At 42.2% G+C, this 17500-nt stretch overlaps 1 protein-coding gene across 1 annotated transcript in view; it reads right to left on the reverse strand.

Annotated features, from left to right (window-relative positions):
* Ush2a (usherin) overlaps positions 1-17500 on the reverse strand; it is a 641642-nt gene that overhangs the window by 227141 nt on the left and 397001 nt on the right. Inside the window, exons 38-39 of the mRNA XM_035445085.1 lie at positions 6581-6731; positions 5853-5995 (exon numbers count right to left, since the gene is read on the reverse strand). Of these exons, the coding sequence (XP_035300976.1) occupies positions 5853-5995; positions 6581-6731 (294 nt within the window). The remainder of the gene's footprint in view (positions 1-5852; positions 5996-6580; positions 6732-17500) is intronic.

The raw sequence follows: 17500 nt of genomic DNA on the forward strand, positions 1-17500 counted from the left end.
TTTGGATTAACAGCAGCATTGGCTGAGATGTCAAGACAGCCTAGCTTGACTCTGTCATGTGGTTGTAAGTAATCACTCTTACGAATGTCTTTAATGAAAAGGAGCAAGCTGGACAAAGCGAAAGACAAAGCTTACAGGTTGAGGAGTAAAGGAGTCCTGGGAAGTGTAAGGCTGCTAAGTCCAGTGCTCAAGGAGATAAAAAGTTTAAAGGGCTGGTGCTAAACGGAATAAAGGGAGTGGTGGCCTCAGGGCAAGACCACACCCAGCTAAGCTTCCAGCTTGTAAAGAGGAACTAAAGAAAAACTTAAGCAGTGAAGAAAAACAAAACAAAACAAAACAAAATAGAAACCTGATACAAATGTAATTAATTGACCAGGGGAGCCAAATTCCAGGTCCATTAAACAGTAGCACTTGGCATCTTCAGCCATGTGGTTCTGGCTTTAGAGTCACAAGAAAGGAGTGTAGAATCTTCCTCTGTGGCTAAAGAGAGCTGCTGAGACCAGTAATGTGTCAGGGGTATTCTTGCATGGAGGCCCAGAGAGACCATTGCATGAAACTGTGACAGTAAAGCCTGAATTGCCTTGGAGACTCCAAGATGTTAGAGATACCAGAGCCATGGGACGCCTGCTGAGGAGAGCTGTTAACAGGGAGTGGAAGCAGCCCAAGACAGAGAAGTGTGTTACAGGCAACGAAGCTGAGAGGATGAGGAGATCTGAAGAGCACTTTGACATCAGACGTGAGATGCAGAAATTGGAGTTTGCCCCGCTGGTTTTCGGTCTTGCTTTGCTGGTTTTCGGTCTCACTATGATCCCTTCCTCCCTTTTGGAACGGTAGAGTGTATTCTGTGCCAATGTATGTTGGATGTATGTGATCTCCTCTTTGGTTTTGATCTTACAGGGGATTACAGTTAAAAGAGTGCCACAGGAAATACTTTGGACTTTGGAATTTTAAACAGTGTCGAGACTTCTGAAGTTGGAGTAGATGCATTTTGCGTTATGACATGACCAAGAGGTGGAGTGTGGTGGTTTGAATAGGACTGGTCCCGGGGCTCATATATTTGAATGGCTGGTCACCAGGGAGTAGACTGAAAAGAATAGAAGGATTAGGAGGTGTGGCCTTGCTGGAGGAAGCGCCTCGCTGGGGGTGGCTTTGGATCTATGCATCAGGATGCAGCTCTCAGCACATCCTGCCGTGTTCCCCACCATGGTGATAGTGGACCAACCTTCTGAATGTTTTCTTTTATTGGAGTTGCCTTGGTCATGGTCTCTTTACAGCAATGGAGCAGTAACTAAGCTCGCACCCACTAGTGAATCAGAAACCAAGCCAGGAAGCAGCCTTCTTTCCTAGATTCTGCTTTAACTTCTTGCTTGAGTTCCTGCCCCTGCCCCAGCTTCACTCAGTGATGGACTGTGACCTAGCAGTGTAAGACAAATTAAACCCTCTCCTCCCCTAAGTTGCTTTTGGTCATGATTTTGTCAGAGCAACAGAAGGAAACTGAAATAGCCACTTCATGCAATTATAAAATTACAAAAAATCCTAGGTTTGATGCAATGTATCAAAATGTGCTAATGGCCCTTAAATATCATAGTGTATGTAAGGTGATGTATCTTTTTATCATACTGAAGACAAACTCATTAATAATTATCTAGCACGATAACAAACAAATATGAAAAATATCTATGGGAACCCTCAGAATAAGCTGTTCAGATTACAAAATGTTGTTTAATAATGCCACTCAGATTTATGCTTAAAAATGTAAGTGTGTGTTGTGGCTGGGGTGATGGAGAGAGGGCTCAGCAGTTAGGAGTACACACGTGCTATTCTTTCAGAGACCCTCAGTTCAGTTCCCAGCACCCATGTCAAGTGGTCCCAACTGCCTATGGCTCTGACTCTGGGAGGGATCCTGTACCTTGTGGGCACCTGTGCTCACCTGTAAATATTTCACTATACCCCCCACACACACACTTAAAAATAAATCTTCAAAGTTATATAAATGTGAAATTTTAAATCTCAAGTTTCAGGTAATGGTCACATCCTTAAAATGTCTGATCATTAAATCAATTGTTTGGGTTTTGTTTAGAGGTTAGCAATGGTTTTTAGGAAGCAATTTCAATTTCATTAGTGGATCTCATCACTTTGAGTCTATGGATGTAATTTTGTCAAACTGACCAAAAAAATAAGCATTTCATTCTAAATATAACTAAATATTACAGTCTCCTCACCTGGAAAATCGTTATTAGAAGCAGATTGTCTGACTCTCCCTGGTCTTTGAGTTTTTCTTTAGCGGTGGAGTGGGTGAACCTCAATTTTACGTGGGGCTGGATTTTAGAAGGAGAAGCTGATCTGTTACCATATTTAAACTGAAGTTCATAGAACCATGACATAAACAACAATATTTATATTCATATGCTGTACACAAAACAGCTGTCAGTGCATGGGAGTTATAGAATGACTATAGTCTTAAGGGCCACCATTCTGTATGGCTTAGAAAATGTCAACATTTTGGGATGGGGAGGTGGCTTACTTCTCAAGCACAGAGACCTGTGATGCTTAATCCCATATAATAAAATCTGAGTGTGGTGCCATGTGTTTGTAATCCCAGTGCCAGGGAAGTAGAGACAGGTAGAGACTCCCTGGCCAGGACCTTAGCCTACTTAGCAAGTTCCAGTCTAATGAGGGACTGTTATAAAAAAAAGGGTGGACAGCACACACACACACACACACACACACACACACACACACACACACACACAGAGACAGACAGAGAGAGAGAGAGAGAGAGAGAGAGAGAGAGAGAGAGAGAGAGAGAGACTACATAGTTTTGCAAGCTGTAGACATGTCAGCTGCTTGGCCTACCACTAACACATTAAAAAAAATTGTACGTTGTTTGTTTTGATCTGGCTCCAGGTGCTTGAACACTATACTGACCAAGTTGGCTGCAACAAACATCTTTTATTAACACATGCTTAGCAGGACTTGAAATATTCATAGGAAGGGTGCATTATTATTATGTGGGATCTGTACCCTAGATTTTTAAAAATGCATGGAACTGGATATTGGTGGCACTCTGATGTAAATGACAAATTATTTGGAAAAAAAAAAAAAAAACCCTGCATTTAAATGCCTCGAAGCTTCTGTGCAGGAGAACATCTCTCCACACCCTAGGACTGACTTTTGGAGGTGAAGCTCATTACTGCCTACATTTCTCTGGTTTCAGATTTTTCACAGGCAAAAGATGCTGACCCTATCTAACCAGAGGTTCAAAGATACCTGCTCCCCAAAGCTGCCATGTCTATATTCACATATGTCATGCAATTATGAAAATACAAGACATGTGTGGTCACTATAGCATCAGAATATCTGGACCCACCAAGTTATTTCTAGTTTAACAATACCAAAATTTCCAGCCATTAGGCATTACTGTTTGGACCACATGCTCCTAGGTCTAACACGATCTTGGTGAGGAAAATCACTTCTTTCATAGGTCTCTCTTCCTGCCACAGTTCTGTTGAATATCATTGCCTCAAAATACCACACCAGAAAACCTGCCATGAGTGACCTACCCGTACAACAGGTAGTTTTGTGTCCCTGACTGAAGGAAAGAGACTCCTGTTGATAGCAAGGAATGCAAATATGGGCACGAGATGACTTCTCTGTTTCCTTATGTAAGATGATATGGGAACTCCACTGATAGCTACTCCAGCAAACAGGAGGTGCCAAGGTTGTAGGGTGATTCTGGCATGGGTCTGTCAGTGTAGGTAGCTTTATAAGCCATGCTCCATAGCCTTGACAGAAAAACTGCTTGTGCCCAGTGCCAATCATTCAGCCTTTGTCAACTCAATTGCACATCCTTTGAGAGATAGTATCCATCTCTGCTGACATCCAAAATATATAGCATACTGTCACCATGTCCCAGGGGTGCGTGTACACTGGGTACTTGCCTTGCAGGGGCATGTGACTACCTTCCAGCTCTTTGCTAATGTGTGTGACTTAGTGTATATGCAAAGTTGGGGAAGGAGCTCTCCATTCCTCTCACAGCAATGACGGCTGGTGTTCTGAGTTGAAACCTGTTAGATAATCAACTAATACTTGTTCTTAAGGGAAGTGAGAGTTGGAGCTCACAGCCCATATGTTACGGAGGTGGCAGGGTCTCTGCATAAAAATTCTAACCACCAGCAATTTACAAGATTAGTCTTATTATAAGAGGTGATGGTAGACCAATTTGATCAACAAAGAGCGCTGCACTAACGGGCAATGGGCAGCCACTGTGACTGGCATTTGTACCACTTTCCTACCTGTGGACAGCGTGGCATGGCCACCCACCATTCAGTAAGGACTGCGGCCAGATTGCTGCCTAGAAGACACTCCCCCACAAGAAAGGAAATCATTCCCCCCACCTATGTGACACTCAAGTGAGCCATTACCTCTGTAGAGGGTTGAATAGTTATTTTTACTTAATCTTTATGGAGTGACACCAAGCATAGTATTTTTTTAAGGAGATTAAACATCTATCTTCATTTTTTAAATGTCTCTTGAAAAAAATCTATTTTGAATGTGAGCTTTCCAGTCCATAAACCTGAATACCACTGGTGACTTTGGGGTCTGATTTCCCAGGGTGTGTGCAACCCTCTACCTGAAGGTTACACAGGCATGATTCCTGAAACTTGGGCACATCTCTCCTCTGCACGGGTGATATTTGGAGTGGCACCCTGGGGCAAAAACATTTGATGCACCCATGTAAATTATCTAACTTGATTCCCAGAGTAATTAAGAATTGGAAGGAATGGGGAAGTATTTATATTGTTCAGATGGCATTTACAAAGATAAAGTGGATTTTAAGATGTAAAATTGTGTTGATTCCATCACATTTTATGTCTTATCACTAAGTACTTAAAGTCATTATGGATATTACAAAATAAAATAATCTTCTTAATACAAAACTTGTATTGTTTTAAATATTACACCTTTGTATTGATGGCTGGATGTTTGGAAGGTCACTCCTGTGCTTGTTGGCTATAAAACCAGAATGGCAAATGAGCATTGAGCAACAGCTGCTCAGAAGTCTGTGATTAGAGGACTTGACAGGATGAACCCCAAAGCCCATCGTTCAAACGTGTGTCCTCCTTCCCCTAGTGGTTTGAGCTCATTTCAAACTTTACTAAAATCAAACAAACAAACAAAAAATCATACCTGTCTTAATATGTTTGTTTTGGTAGATGTAGTTAATTTAAAACCAAATGTTATGTCCACATGTTTATTTCTTAAATGCAACTAATTATAATTTTTATTTTCAATGAGAAAAAAACAGTAACGACTTCTTTGTTAGTTAAGTAAGGCAGATGAATCTAACTTTATTTTCCACAACCATCATACTCCACCCATCTATTCTGGAAGCTTCCTTTAGTACACGTATCAAAGTAAGGTGGTGGCTGCTTCCAGCAATGAGTGTAGTACTCTCATGCTACAACCCAGCATTTCATCACCGCCTGTCTTCCAAAAGTTCCCCAAAGCATGCCACATTTGGCCAAGGGGCAGAATACCACAACATCTCCTTTTTAGAGTATCCTGTATCCTGAATGACAGACCACTGCCATGCCATAACTGACTGTGACATTTCCTTCTCTCTGTCTCTGGGTCCAACCCTCTACTCTCTGGGATCCACAGTTTTCTTCCTTCTATAGAGACTGACTATAGCTGACCTGACCACTACACTCCTTTCTTACCCTGGAGGAGATATTGCCACCCTATGACAGGACACTTGGAGGGGCTTATTTCCTTGTTTTGAGAAACATAAGGCAGTTAAGGATCCCTTTTGTAGCTGATGTTTGACTTTGGGTAGTTGGCCTACTTACTGTCCTCTGCAGTCATGAGTGGAGTCCAAGCACTTCGTGTACTGCCAAAGCCATTGGTGGCAACCAACCGAAACTCATACACTGTGAACGGCTGGAGACCACTCACTTCATAGCTTAACGATGCAGAAGGATTGGGAAATAATCTGTGTGTGGGAAAAATGCCCATTAGGAAGGTTTATGCATTCAAATAAATAAAACAAAGAAACAAACACACAAATTAGTGAAATCATACTGCAAAAAGTGTTCAGAGATAACAACATAAATTTAAGTAATGTTATTTTAGGCCATCGCATTATATCTACTTCAGGATAGATAGCCAATGGGAGAGAATGTGTTCTCCTGTGTTTACAGAAGACATAAATTCTGGTTGCAAGGACAGTGGCTGCTATGAGGACATTACACAGCAGTTGGTGAAGGGTCGTCACAGTTCAGCCCAGTTTGCCAGTGCCAGGTATGTTCCTTGTATTCATGCAAGGCTTAAAGAATGTGAGAAAAATCTTACTTTCCATGCTATATAAACAAACACTAGATTTTTTTTGTAAAGCAAATGTATATCCATTAAAATGTTTGTTCACGCTTTCCTTTGTTTGAACTTTTAAAAGATACCCAAATTCTGTTGCAAATAAAAACTGGTCTATTCTTCGGTTCTCATTTTTATGAGAACATTTAAAATGTGTGGACATTGTCTAAGCCAGTTCATAGGAGGAAGCAGTAGGTGGAATGCTCACTCTAGAATGCCGTGGGTGGAAGGGCCTGGCCTCATCTGGAGCTGGTATGTGGGAGAGCCTGGAGCGTTGTTGCGAGCTGGTGTAGACCAGACAACCTGAAGACTGGTTGGAGTGGCAGATGCAAGCCTGGGAGACAGCAGGCCATCTGGAGCTGTCGGGAAACACAGATGAATTAGAGCAGAGAAAACTGTGGGGGACATATGCTGGGTGGAGTGGAAATGTTCCCTACACTGGAAAACCGCTCCTCAGGATCAACAGCGACGTTAAGCACGGTCCATTTAATTTAACATTTTCATTCCTGAAGCGCTGTACCTCCTTCCTGGTCTTCTCACCACAGTGACATCAGCATTTCGGCCTTAAAAGCCAGCCCCCAGCTTCAAGACAGTGAGCATAAGCCCGTACCCACATGTACTTCTATTCCTCTAACAGAAAGCAAAGAGGGAATTTGGTGGAGCAAACACTGAGTACCTTTAACTTAACCCCTTCCTAAGCAGACTGGGCGCTGAAGGCAGCTGGGTCTTCATGTTACCTGTGGTCCCCTTAGCTGTACCACTAACAGTAACAAGATAAGGCAGACTTGGTTTCTTCCCTTCTGAGGGATAAGGAGTTTGCTAGTGTTGTGCTAATTTATCTGTAACGATGACACATTTCGATCTTGAGTCTTCCCAAGAAAATATGAACACTAAACTCCTTTCTTAGCTTGTCTCCCCCAGTATGAAGGCTTTCACCCTGTCCTGTCCTCTCTCAAACACAGCTAACTATCACCAACTGAGAGATCCCATTGTGAAGTTTCTGTGGGCACAGCAGGAATGAGTAAAACTAAATCCTTTTCTCAAAACCAAAAAAAAAAAAAAAAAAAAAAAAAACCCAAACAAAAAAAACAAAACCTGACAGGATTATTATTTAATTTTCCCAACAATTAGAATTTGAAGGAATTGATCTCACATCATCTGTTGCAAAACTTGTCACAATCTCAAAAAAAAAAAAAACCAAAAAAAAAAAAAAACACCAAAAAACAGATTGAACACAACTCTGAGGCTTCAGAGAGATCATCCAATGACTTCACGAATATGTTTTCTTATCTTTAATTCAGGGATATTTTTCCCCTGATAGGTACAAAAATCACAGTATATATCAACAGAGTAACTCAGTTTTGACTGCAGGAATTATTATCACCATCATTGTCATCATCTTCATCACTGTTACCACTACATTTGAGTTAAACTTCCCCGAGAATAGTTTAATTATGACTATAATATTAGTTATTAATTCATGCTATTTAATGTTGTTTACTAACATTGTAGTGATATAATGCTATTACTCTAATGAAAACCAATGAAGTATCAGGGTCCACTTTCAGCATTAACAATCTCTCTCTCTCTCTCTCTCTCTCTCTCTCTCTATATATATATATATATATATATATATATATATATATCCTTGTAAAGTATGTGGATTTTCCATGCTCCGTGGTGTGGGAGACCCTGCCTGTGAACATGACGCTAATGAGTGGGCAATGATGAGAAGGGAAGAATTAGATTACATGTTTCATCAATCTTCGGTAAGGGCTTTGAGTTCATCAATAATTCATTCACTTGTTCAATACGCATTTACGGAGGCTCTGCTCTGCGTTAAGTAGGGTTCTTCCCACGGAGGGAAAGCAGCACCGAGTGAAACAGACACCACCCTTGGTGAGCTTGTGTGTAAGTAGAGAGATTAGGTAATAAAAAGAGGCAGGAAGGGACACAGGATGAGGAGGAGCCTGGAGAATTGAACCCTAAACAGAAGCCTACACAACAGGAGGCCAGTGAGGTGCTTTAGTGGGGAAAGAACTTGCTGCTGAACCTCATGATCCAAGCTTGATCCCCAGAACCATGTGGTGAGGAAAGTACTGACTCCTAAAAGTTGTCATCTGACCTCCGGGTCTATGGGCCTCCTGCCACCCAATAAATAAACCAATGTCGAACAAAACACAAAAGCAGCGGCATAAGAGATGAATGCACACTGGAGTACCATGGGGCATGGAACTTTATTTGATATTGTTTTACATTAGATAGGAAGCTGATAGGAAGGCCAGGTGATTACATGACTTTGAATGGAGACCTTAAGGGAATGTGAGAGGCATCCATGAGGGTGTCTGTGAAGAGCACTGTAGCCAGAGAACAGAAGGAAGTCAGAGAGCAGAGAAAGCTCTGCCTGTATTAACAGAGCAGCTGAAAGGTTAGTGTGGCTGGAGCAGAGGGCAGGCAGTAGACAAGGACTTCCTCCTGAGTGACATTCAAAGTCCCAGGAAGGGCTCAGAATCTCCTCCCAAATGGGGCAAAGTGTTTGGTAAAGAGAATGGAACAATATGATTAAAAACTTGAAAGGACCACTGTTGTGGGGATGGGGACAGGGGACAAGAGGGGCGATACAGGCACCACTGTTGAGATAAGCCAGGCACAAGGTGACAATGGCTTTATTTAAGCAGTAATGATGAAGGTGGGGAGATATTTTGCCATGCAGCCAGGAGTATGTTTTAAATAGAATGTAAGGAAGTCAAGAGCAATGCTACTATATTCAGCCTGGACAACTGAATGACTGGTAACGTCATTCCTGAGCTGAGAGGTACTGAGGGGGCCCACAGGTTATAGGGGAGAGATATAGACCTGTGGTATCTGGGTATCAATGGAGATAAGGCTTTAAGGCTGAGCTTTGTAAAGTTAACAGTGACTGAGAGTCCAGAAGAGGGCTACAACCTGAGCCCCCAAATCCACCCATAATTTGGGTTCAGGGAGTAGAAGAAAAACTAAGAGATGGTTCAGACCAGGTGCCTAGGAAGGCAAGTTCAAAGGAAAACTGCTGATCACCTGTGCCAAGTGTGCTTGTGGCTACAGACCAGAGGTGAAACTCTGTATTTGGTGACCAGGGTTGTTTGGTGGCACTGCCAGGAAGAGATGCAGGGCAGAGAGCTCATGGCATACTGCTGTGAGGAGGTTGACAAGGGAATGGGGGTGGGGCCTGGGCAGACAAAGTAAGATTTGACAGCTACATTGAGGGAGGACATCCTAAAGGGAAGTGGAGCACAGATCAGCAGGTAGGGTGAGCTTCCTGACAGCGAGGCAAGGTCTCTGACAGATGTGGAAGCAAGGCATCACATGGGTGCCTGCGATGGTTAAATTCTCAACTTGACAGAGTTGGAGTCCCCTGGCAGATGGGCCTCTGGGTATGTGTGGGGGCAGTTATTTTGATTAGGCTAAAGATATGGAAGGGTACCCCTTTATGGTAGGCAGAGCCATACCCTGGACAGGGATCTGAGACTGTACGAAAGGGAGAGCTAGCATACATTCACTGCTCTCTGGTTTTTGGCTGAGGATGAGGTATGGCCAGCACTTTCAAGCTTTGGCTACCTTGACTTTGAATGGAGAGCCACAACACACTCTTACTCCCTGAAGTTGCGTTAGCCAGGATGTTGTCTCCCAGAATCAGGAAAAGAAAGTAAGTTTGATCATTGCCAAGAGTACACCACTGTGGGGGATAGCAAGAGGCAGACAGTAACATGAAAGAAGAGAGAATAACTGACAGAGGAAAACTCTTGTGTGAAGACAAAAAGGCATGCAGGTACACATATATGTGTGTGGACAGCCAGTGCTAATGGCCGGGGGACAGAGCAGAGATACACATACTTGTGGTACAAGCAGATGTGCACACTGAGATGTGATGCTGTGAATATATGCTTCTCTTATTGGTTGATGAATAAAGCTGTTTCTGCCAAGGGACAGGCAGAATTTAGCCAGACAGGAAATCCAAACAGGGATAGAGAAAGGTAGTAGGCAGAGTCAAGGAGTTGCCATGTAGCTACCGGGAAGGTAGGAAGTCTGGGCATTCTCCAGTAAGCCAAGACCATGTGGAAATACATTGACTAATAGAAATGGGTTAATAATTAAGAGACAGCTAGCCAATAAGAAGGCAGAGCCATCAGCCAGTTTATAGTTAATAAAAGTCTCTGTGTTTATTTGGGACTGAACGACCGTGGGACTGGGTGGGACAGAAACTTCCATGTAAGGAGATACAGGAAGTGTGTCACCTGGTGACTAGTAAACGGCAAGTACTAGCCTGGCCCCTGGAGTTGCTCTTCTCACCCAGCAAGTCAAAAGCAAAGGCTTCAGGTGATACCAAAGAGTGAGGGCGCATTGGATGCTGGAGGAGGAGGAAGCAGATAGAAGTCATTCTCCTACTGAGATCATGGCATGGCTGGGAAACACCGAGATGACTGAGAGCACAGCTCAAGAACAGCTTCCAATCTTCGGGTGGGAAAACATCCATTGCTAAGGACTTTTGGCCTGGAATTCTGTGAGACCACAAATAGTTTAGATCATTTTCCCCCTCACTCGATACATGTTCTTCAGTCAATTTTCAACAACTGCACACACGCAAAATGAGTGTTATAGAAAAAGGCAGAAATTAACATACCAGGAATAACATAAAATCATAACCCTTGTTTATTTTTATCTAATTCTTCTATATTGAAGGATGTGCCATTAATTGAATTGTGAAGGAATATTTGAAGTCATCAACATGAAAACAAAACAAAACAGTTTTAACATCATACTAAAGCTCAGTGCGTGAAACTACAATACTGCTGTGAGGTTTGCTCTGAAGAAAAGTTCTCTATAATGCTGAAGTGTCAGCTGGTCTCTTCTGCCCAGCTAGGAAACCACACGCTTATCAATTCTCTCACACTTCAATTACACAGAAAGGCAACACATTTGCCAAGACGTGGCCATCTTCCATGATTTCTGCACTCCTTTCCCTCCCCAAAGCCTTCGTTCTGTCTGCTTAGCCCCTTTTACCCTGGGCCCATTTCCTCAGAGGCCCCTTTGCATGAAAGCAATAACTGGGAGCAGGTCATAACTCCAAGTCTAGTTTCCAAGGGGGGGTGAGCTTGTATCTATCTGCTTGATATATTGTCCCCAGGATGCCATGTTGCTCAAAAAGCTTCTCTCGAGTTTCATATGACCCTCACGGGGCAAACACGCTACAGACAGCCTCCTGAATCAATGCACCCTTCCCAGTAAATACCAATTCTACATGGCAATCGGGTAAAACAGCTTCCCCCAGCTATAAATCCACAGGAAGGGAGTTTTTAATAAAATTTCAAATCCGACCTTCTTTCGGAAGGCAAAAAGAGAGAAAGAAAAAACAGTAGGACATAAATAAATCACATGCTAGACAACACAAGATGGTATAATTTTTGAATATATGATTTTTATTAAACTTTAAAAATAATAGACTTTTGGGCCTAGCCTTTAAAACAATTCAGTCCCCCAATCAAAATAGACAGACCACACATGCCCTCAAGCCTTGCTCCTTATACATTTATACAACCCTCTGGGCTGGATCTACACAGTAGATGGAGGGTTTTCCCTTTACCATGTATGTCTGTGAAGTCTGTCAGAAACGAAACAAAGAAGGTATAGGGAGAAAAAGAATTCATCATGTTTCCCTTATATATCAGTTTTTATTCCAGGCTTTTCTTCTGTCTCTTCTCTCTCTCTCTCTCTCTCTCTCTCTCTCTCTCTCTCTCTCTCTCTCTCTCTCTCTCTGTGTGTGTGTGTGTGTGTGTGTGTGTGTGTGTCTGTGTGTCTGTGTGTGTGTCTGTATGTGTGTGTTTCGAAATAATGTATTCAAATGGAGCATTAAGGTGGGAAAGAAACCTATGTTAATCTGCATCAAATTAAGATAACGTACACTTGGGTCATAGAACATGGAGGAACCACACCCACCCGGTGCTCTCCCGGAAGCTTTACTCCTCCCGGCTAGAATTCACATGCTGGAAGGCACTGTGCATGCTATCAGAAGAGAAAAGCACTGGCCAGTCTCTCCTTGCTGTGAACTCTGAGTGGTCCATGAAGACATGCCCATTGGTGCAATAGTGAGAGGAAAGTCATGGGAGCAGCATAACCAACCACTTTTTCGCTGGATTTAAGGCCCTTCCTCAAGTGGAAACACATCTGGCTGTGAATCTGTGGCTTTTGGCAGCCACAGGTCCTAGTGGATAACATACTAGTATTATTCTGCTAAACAGGCACCATTTTGAACCGACTCCCAATGAATTACTGTTGTACCACAGCTTACTGCATCTCTCAGTCCTCTTCACAGAATCTCAAGCCAGACAAAATCCCCGTATGGAGAGGGGAGACAGGCATGATGCCCACACCTAGGGAGGGATGATTGGTAACCAAGAGTTCTGAAGTGTGTGGGGGTCAGCTTTCCTTAGTGTATAGTCACTGATAAAGTCCAGTGGAGCCACACACCCAACAGGTCATTGACAGCCACAACTTTACTTGAAGGGTTTTCAGGTATGACATTAAATATGATTCTGCATTAGGGTCTTGCTGAGGGAGGAGAAGGCAGAACATGTTCTGAGAGGATCCAGTCAGTCACAAATCTTGTGTGTGATAGATAGAAGATAGGAACAATAGCACGGGATTAGTTAGTACAAAGGTGGGTGTCTGAGAGCATCAGAGGGTTTGAAAGTTCCAAACTTCCAAGGATGCTCTGTGCCTCACCACCACTTTCTAGGGACCATGGATTATACAGGCACCACCAGGGTGACTTTGAAATGGCTCATCTAGGTTACATAGGGTCTCCAGCTCTGTCCAGCCCAGGCTCCACCACATCTTGTGCCCATGGTTCCATTGGGATTCTGACCCTTCCCTCAACTTCTCTTCACTGCAAAGATGAGAGAGCTTTCTTTTTAAGTTAGGTAAATTTTTCTGTTAACATAAAAGAAAACCATGGCCTTTTATCCATATCTACTCCTGATACGTTGCCGAATAATCTGACACCTGTTCAAAGCTATGGCCAAAATATGTCCCCATCCCATTCTGAAATAGTTAAAGAGAAGCAAGGATGTCTAAATTCCAGCTTCCAGAATGTAAAATTAAAGTTCAGACACATAAACTAAGTCATTGAGTCATGAACAAATTGAAACAGAAGGCAAGACTCGATTTCCAGTCACGGAACCATATGTCATTTAAAAAGATATTAATTATGGGCATTGTGCAGATGTGCTAACAAATGGACAGTCAACCTTGAGCCCAAGGATGTGCAAACAGAACAGCACTGAGCAGTTGCAAGCAGATTAGAAGAGATTCCACACCCGCACGTAGCCCCAACGGAACTAAGATTTTGAACACATTCTATGTGGCAGATTCTTTAACATAATGATTTCAAATCCCCAGAATTATGCTCTAAAATCATAGACTTATCTTTTTGTAGTATAGATCAAGAGGGCAAGCTAATAGAAGTTAAATACTTAATCTCAGAGCACAAAACTGGTTATTGCAGAGTAAGAATTTAGACCACCAGAGCTGTGAGCTTGAGGAAACTTCTCTAGTATTTTACTCTATTTCAGTACCCTGTTACAGTAAGTGCTTCTTAGTATAGAATAAGCACTATATATATTCAATAAATATGCTACTATTTAAAATATTGAAAAATTAAGCTTCAATGAAGGTTGAATTTTTTGCTCAAATCCAATTCTTTTTATAAAAATAAATACCTTTATCTTATTTGCCCAAGCTTTTGACTGTGGTATGTATGTATGTATGTATGTATGTATGTATGTATGTATGTATGTATGTGTACCACATGAGTACACTACCCACAAAGGCCAAGAGAGGGTGTTGGATCCCTTGGAATTGGAGATACATATGATTTTGAGTCACCTCATGGGTGGTGGGAACCACACTCAGGTCCTCTGGAAGAGCAGTCAGTGCTCTTAACCACTGAGCCATCTCTCTATTTGAAAATTGCATCTCTAAACTTCTCACCTTATGTCATGGTTATTATATAGATGTACAATGTAAATGATGTGTCTGGCTGCCCTTTGAGATATTGCCATCTTGAGTTTGTTGGTAAAGACAGACACATGGAAGAGCCCACTCTAATACTAAAAATTTTCGAAAGTCAAGCCCTGAGCGAACGCTTTCTCTGTATTATCACATTTAATCTTCATGAAAGTTTTATGTGTGGCCAGTGAGATGACTCTGTGGATAGAGGCGACTGCCACCAAACTGGATAAAATAAATTTGATACCAGGACTGACAAAGCAGGAAAAGAAAACTGACTCCTAACTGTCCTCCACATGCATGCAAGCACACACACACACACACACACACACACACACACACACACACACACACACACACACACACACAAATAAACCTGCAAAGATATTTCTTTGAAAGTTCTATATGTATGGTAGGCAGGACTAGGGAAAGGAAACTTTGTTAAGATTAAGGGTGAGTATATACTGTATACCCAGATGAATCTATCAGCTGTCTGCAAACCCACGGTCTTTATTTTTTTTTTTTTTAATTTTTAATTCTATGGAATGGAATCTCAAGCTACTGGGCCAAGATATTTGGACCTTTCTCCTGGCACAAATGTGACCATCTCTTTCATTCCTTACCTTTGAACTCACAGGGGATGGGGAAAGAGTCTCCAGTGTGGATACCACCCTGAAGGTTGGAAAAAAAATTGTACAATGAGTAGCTATGGAAGGAAAGGGGTATTTTTCTTTAAAAAGTTTTAAGGTGTGTCATTAAAATCTTTAGGAGCTTTGTTTTCAGGGAGCAGCGGTTTGGAGAAAATGACTCTCTTCATCTCTCTGCCGCTGGCTCTTAGCTCCTTCCCATCTCTGACTGTTGAGAGAGCTTTCTTGTATCCATCAAGGTGTCTTTGATTTTCAGAGGCTCAGAAAGAAAAGCCCCAGAGGAAACCCAGAGAACTAGATGCATGAGTTACCAATTTTATCCCACGCTGAGAAATGACCATAGTTTCTTGAGGTCTTCTGTTTCCAGTGCAGTAAGAACTCAAGACAAAAACAGTGCTGGGGCTGGAGATATGGCTCAGTGGGTTAGAGCACCTGGTGCACACATGAAGACCTGAGTTCAACTCCAAAGCACCCAAGGACAAAGTGGGCACGATTGCCTGAGTCTGTAACTCCAGCCCTGGCAGGGGTGTGGGGGCAAGGGGAAGGTGGGAAGACTGACAGGAAGATCCATTGGGGCTAGCTGGCCACCAGCCTGGCTTCAAGTGCAGTGACAGAGTCTGTCACAAGGGACTAAGGAGAGTGAGAGGACACTGGACACCGTCTTCTGGCCTCTTTGTATGTAAGCACACACTTAGGTGGGCATAGACCATGAATTCATACAGCACACACATACACCCCGCCCCCAATCAATAGCTGTGTTAGTAAAGGAAGTATACGCTTATCAGAGTTTTAGTTTTTTTTTTTAAGAAGAACCATTTATTTATGATCTTAGTGACAGAATGAATTATTTTAGAGCATATACCTGAATAAAACCTGAAGCTGGCTCAACACTTGCCTTCAGTTTCTAATTTTCTGGGTGTATACCTCCACTAGGAATGTAGAGTTCACCAACAATTCAGAGCTTTGGGAGCACAGCCCCAAAAATCAGCACAAATTATCTGCCAAAGCTAACATGGGCACACTGGGCACCTCTCTCACCTGGCTCCAGTCACTCCTGTCTTGTGATATGTGGACAAGGCCCTGGATTCACTGTGAATGGTTTAATTAGAAAGGCAAAGAAATAAGGATGTTCCCAGTACATAATGGGAATCACACAGCTAGAAGGGGCAAGGGTGGACCAGGCCAGCAGAATAAGGTGGCACCGATGCTAATTGCTAGGGATCATTTTGGGGAAAAGCAATCCACTTCCCTTAAGCACTCACTGGATCAAGCAGCCCCCTCACTCCCTCCCCTTGTGATGTCAAAATGGAAGTCTTGTTTCCAAGGACTCTGAGAAACAATTTAAGGCATCTGTCAGTTGGGAACCATCAAACACCCTGAAGCCTCCTCCCTTCACTGCAAATGCCCCAAAGCTGTGGATGACGTAGAGGCTTTTGAATTTCATTAGTTACACTATTTGTTCAGCTAGAGAGAACTGTCATATTGTCAGACTAATTAGAGACCCTGGAGGGGCTGGCCAGAATGGATTTCCTTGTATCTCCAATCACCTAACTAGTTTTGTTCTTTTCCCTTATAGAACGTTGCTAGATTCAGGCACTGGACTTAGTTTCCTCTCAGTGTTTCTAAACACCTTAGTTCCCCGTTGTTTTGAATATCACACTTTTTAATCCAATCAGTTTTTACATCATTATTTGCTATTTTCCCACTTGATGAACACCCTTGGTTTCGAGTCTATTATCCATCCATTAAAAAGATAATTAAAAATGCATACAACAAAAATAATATTTGTCTAACTCCATCCTGTTTTTAGTGTAAATCTGTTTATTCACATGGGTTAAAGCAGTTCCCTGAAGAGCTTGGTGCTGATGAATTTTAAAAGGTTCACAAGTCACTTTAACAAGTGTATTCGGCTTGTGTTCATACCACTCTATAGAAAGAGGACATTTAGAATATATTTAAATTTAAAAATTGTTTCAAATAATAAAAAGTAAATTAAAAACAATAGAGGACATTTAATTACATTTAACTACACTTCTTAGTGTATCTAGCACAAAAATAGACCAGTGAAACTAACTTAGGCAGAGAAGCAAAGATGATACTATATTTTAGAATAACACTTTATCTTGTCATTGAATCTCCGGGTGTAGCATAGAATCAAGTACTTAAGATTAAGTCATCTTTGTAGAAAAAATTTAGCCATTTAATGATTGAAGGATCAGAAGAACTTGCTTTAAAAATCATTTTAACCATGACAGTCTGTTACAATAGATCTTTCCGCCAAAAGCCGCCCGAACCCTACTGCCATGTGGGCGGTTTCCACCTGCCGCCTGAGTTCTGCCTGCCATGTGGATGGACAAAATAATACAGAGACTTCTATTATGTATAAACGCTGCTTGGCCAATGACTAGGATTTCTCATCTGCTAGCTCAGTCTTAATT

This window comes from Cricetulus griseus, chromosome 5 (genome assembly GCF_003668045.3).
Source record: "Cricetulus griseus strain 17A/GY chromosome 5, alternate assembly CriGri-PICRH-1.0, whole genome shotgun sequence".
NCBI classification, from domain to species: domain Eukaryota; kingdom Metazoa; phylum Chordata; class Mammalia; order Rodentia; family Cricetidae; genus Cricetulus; species Cricetulus griseus.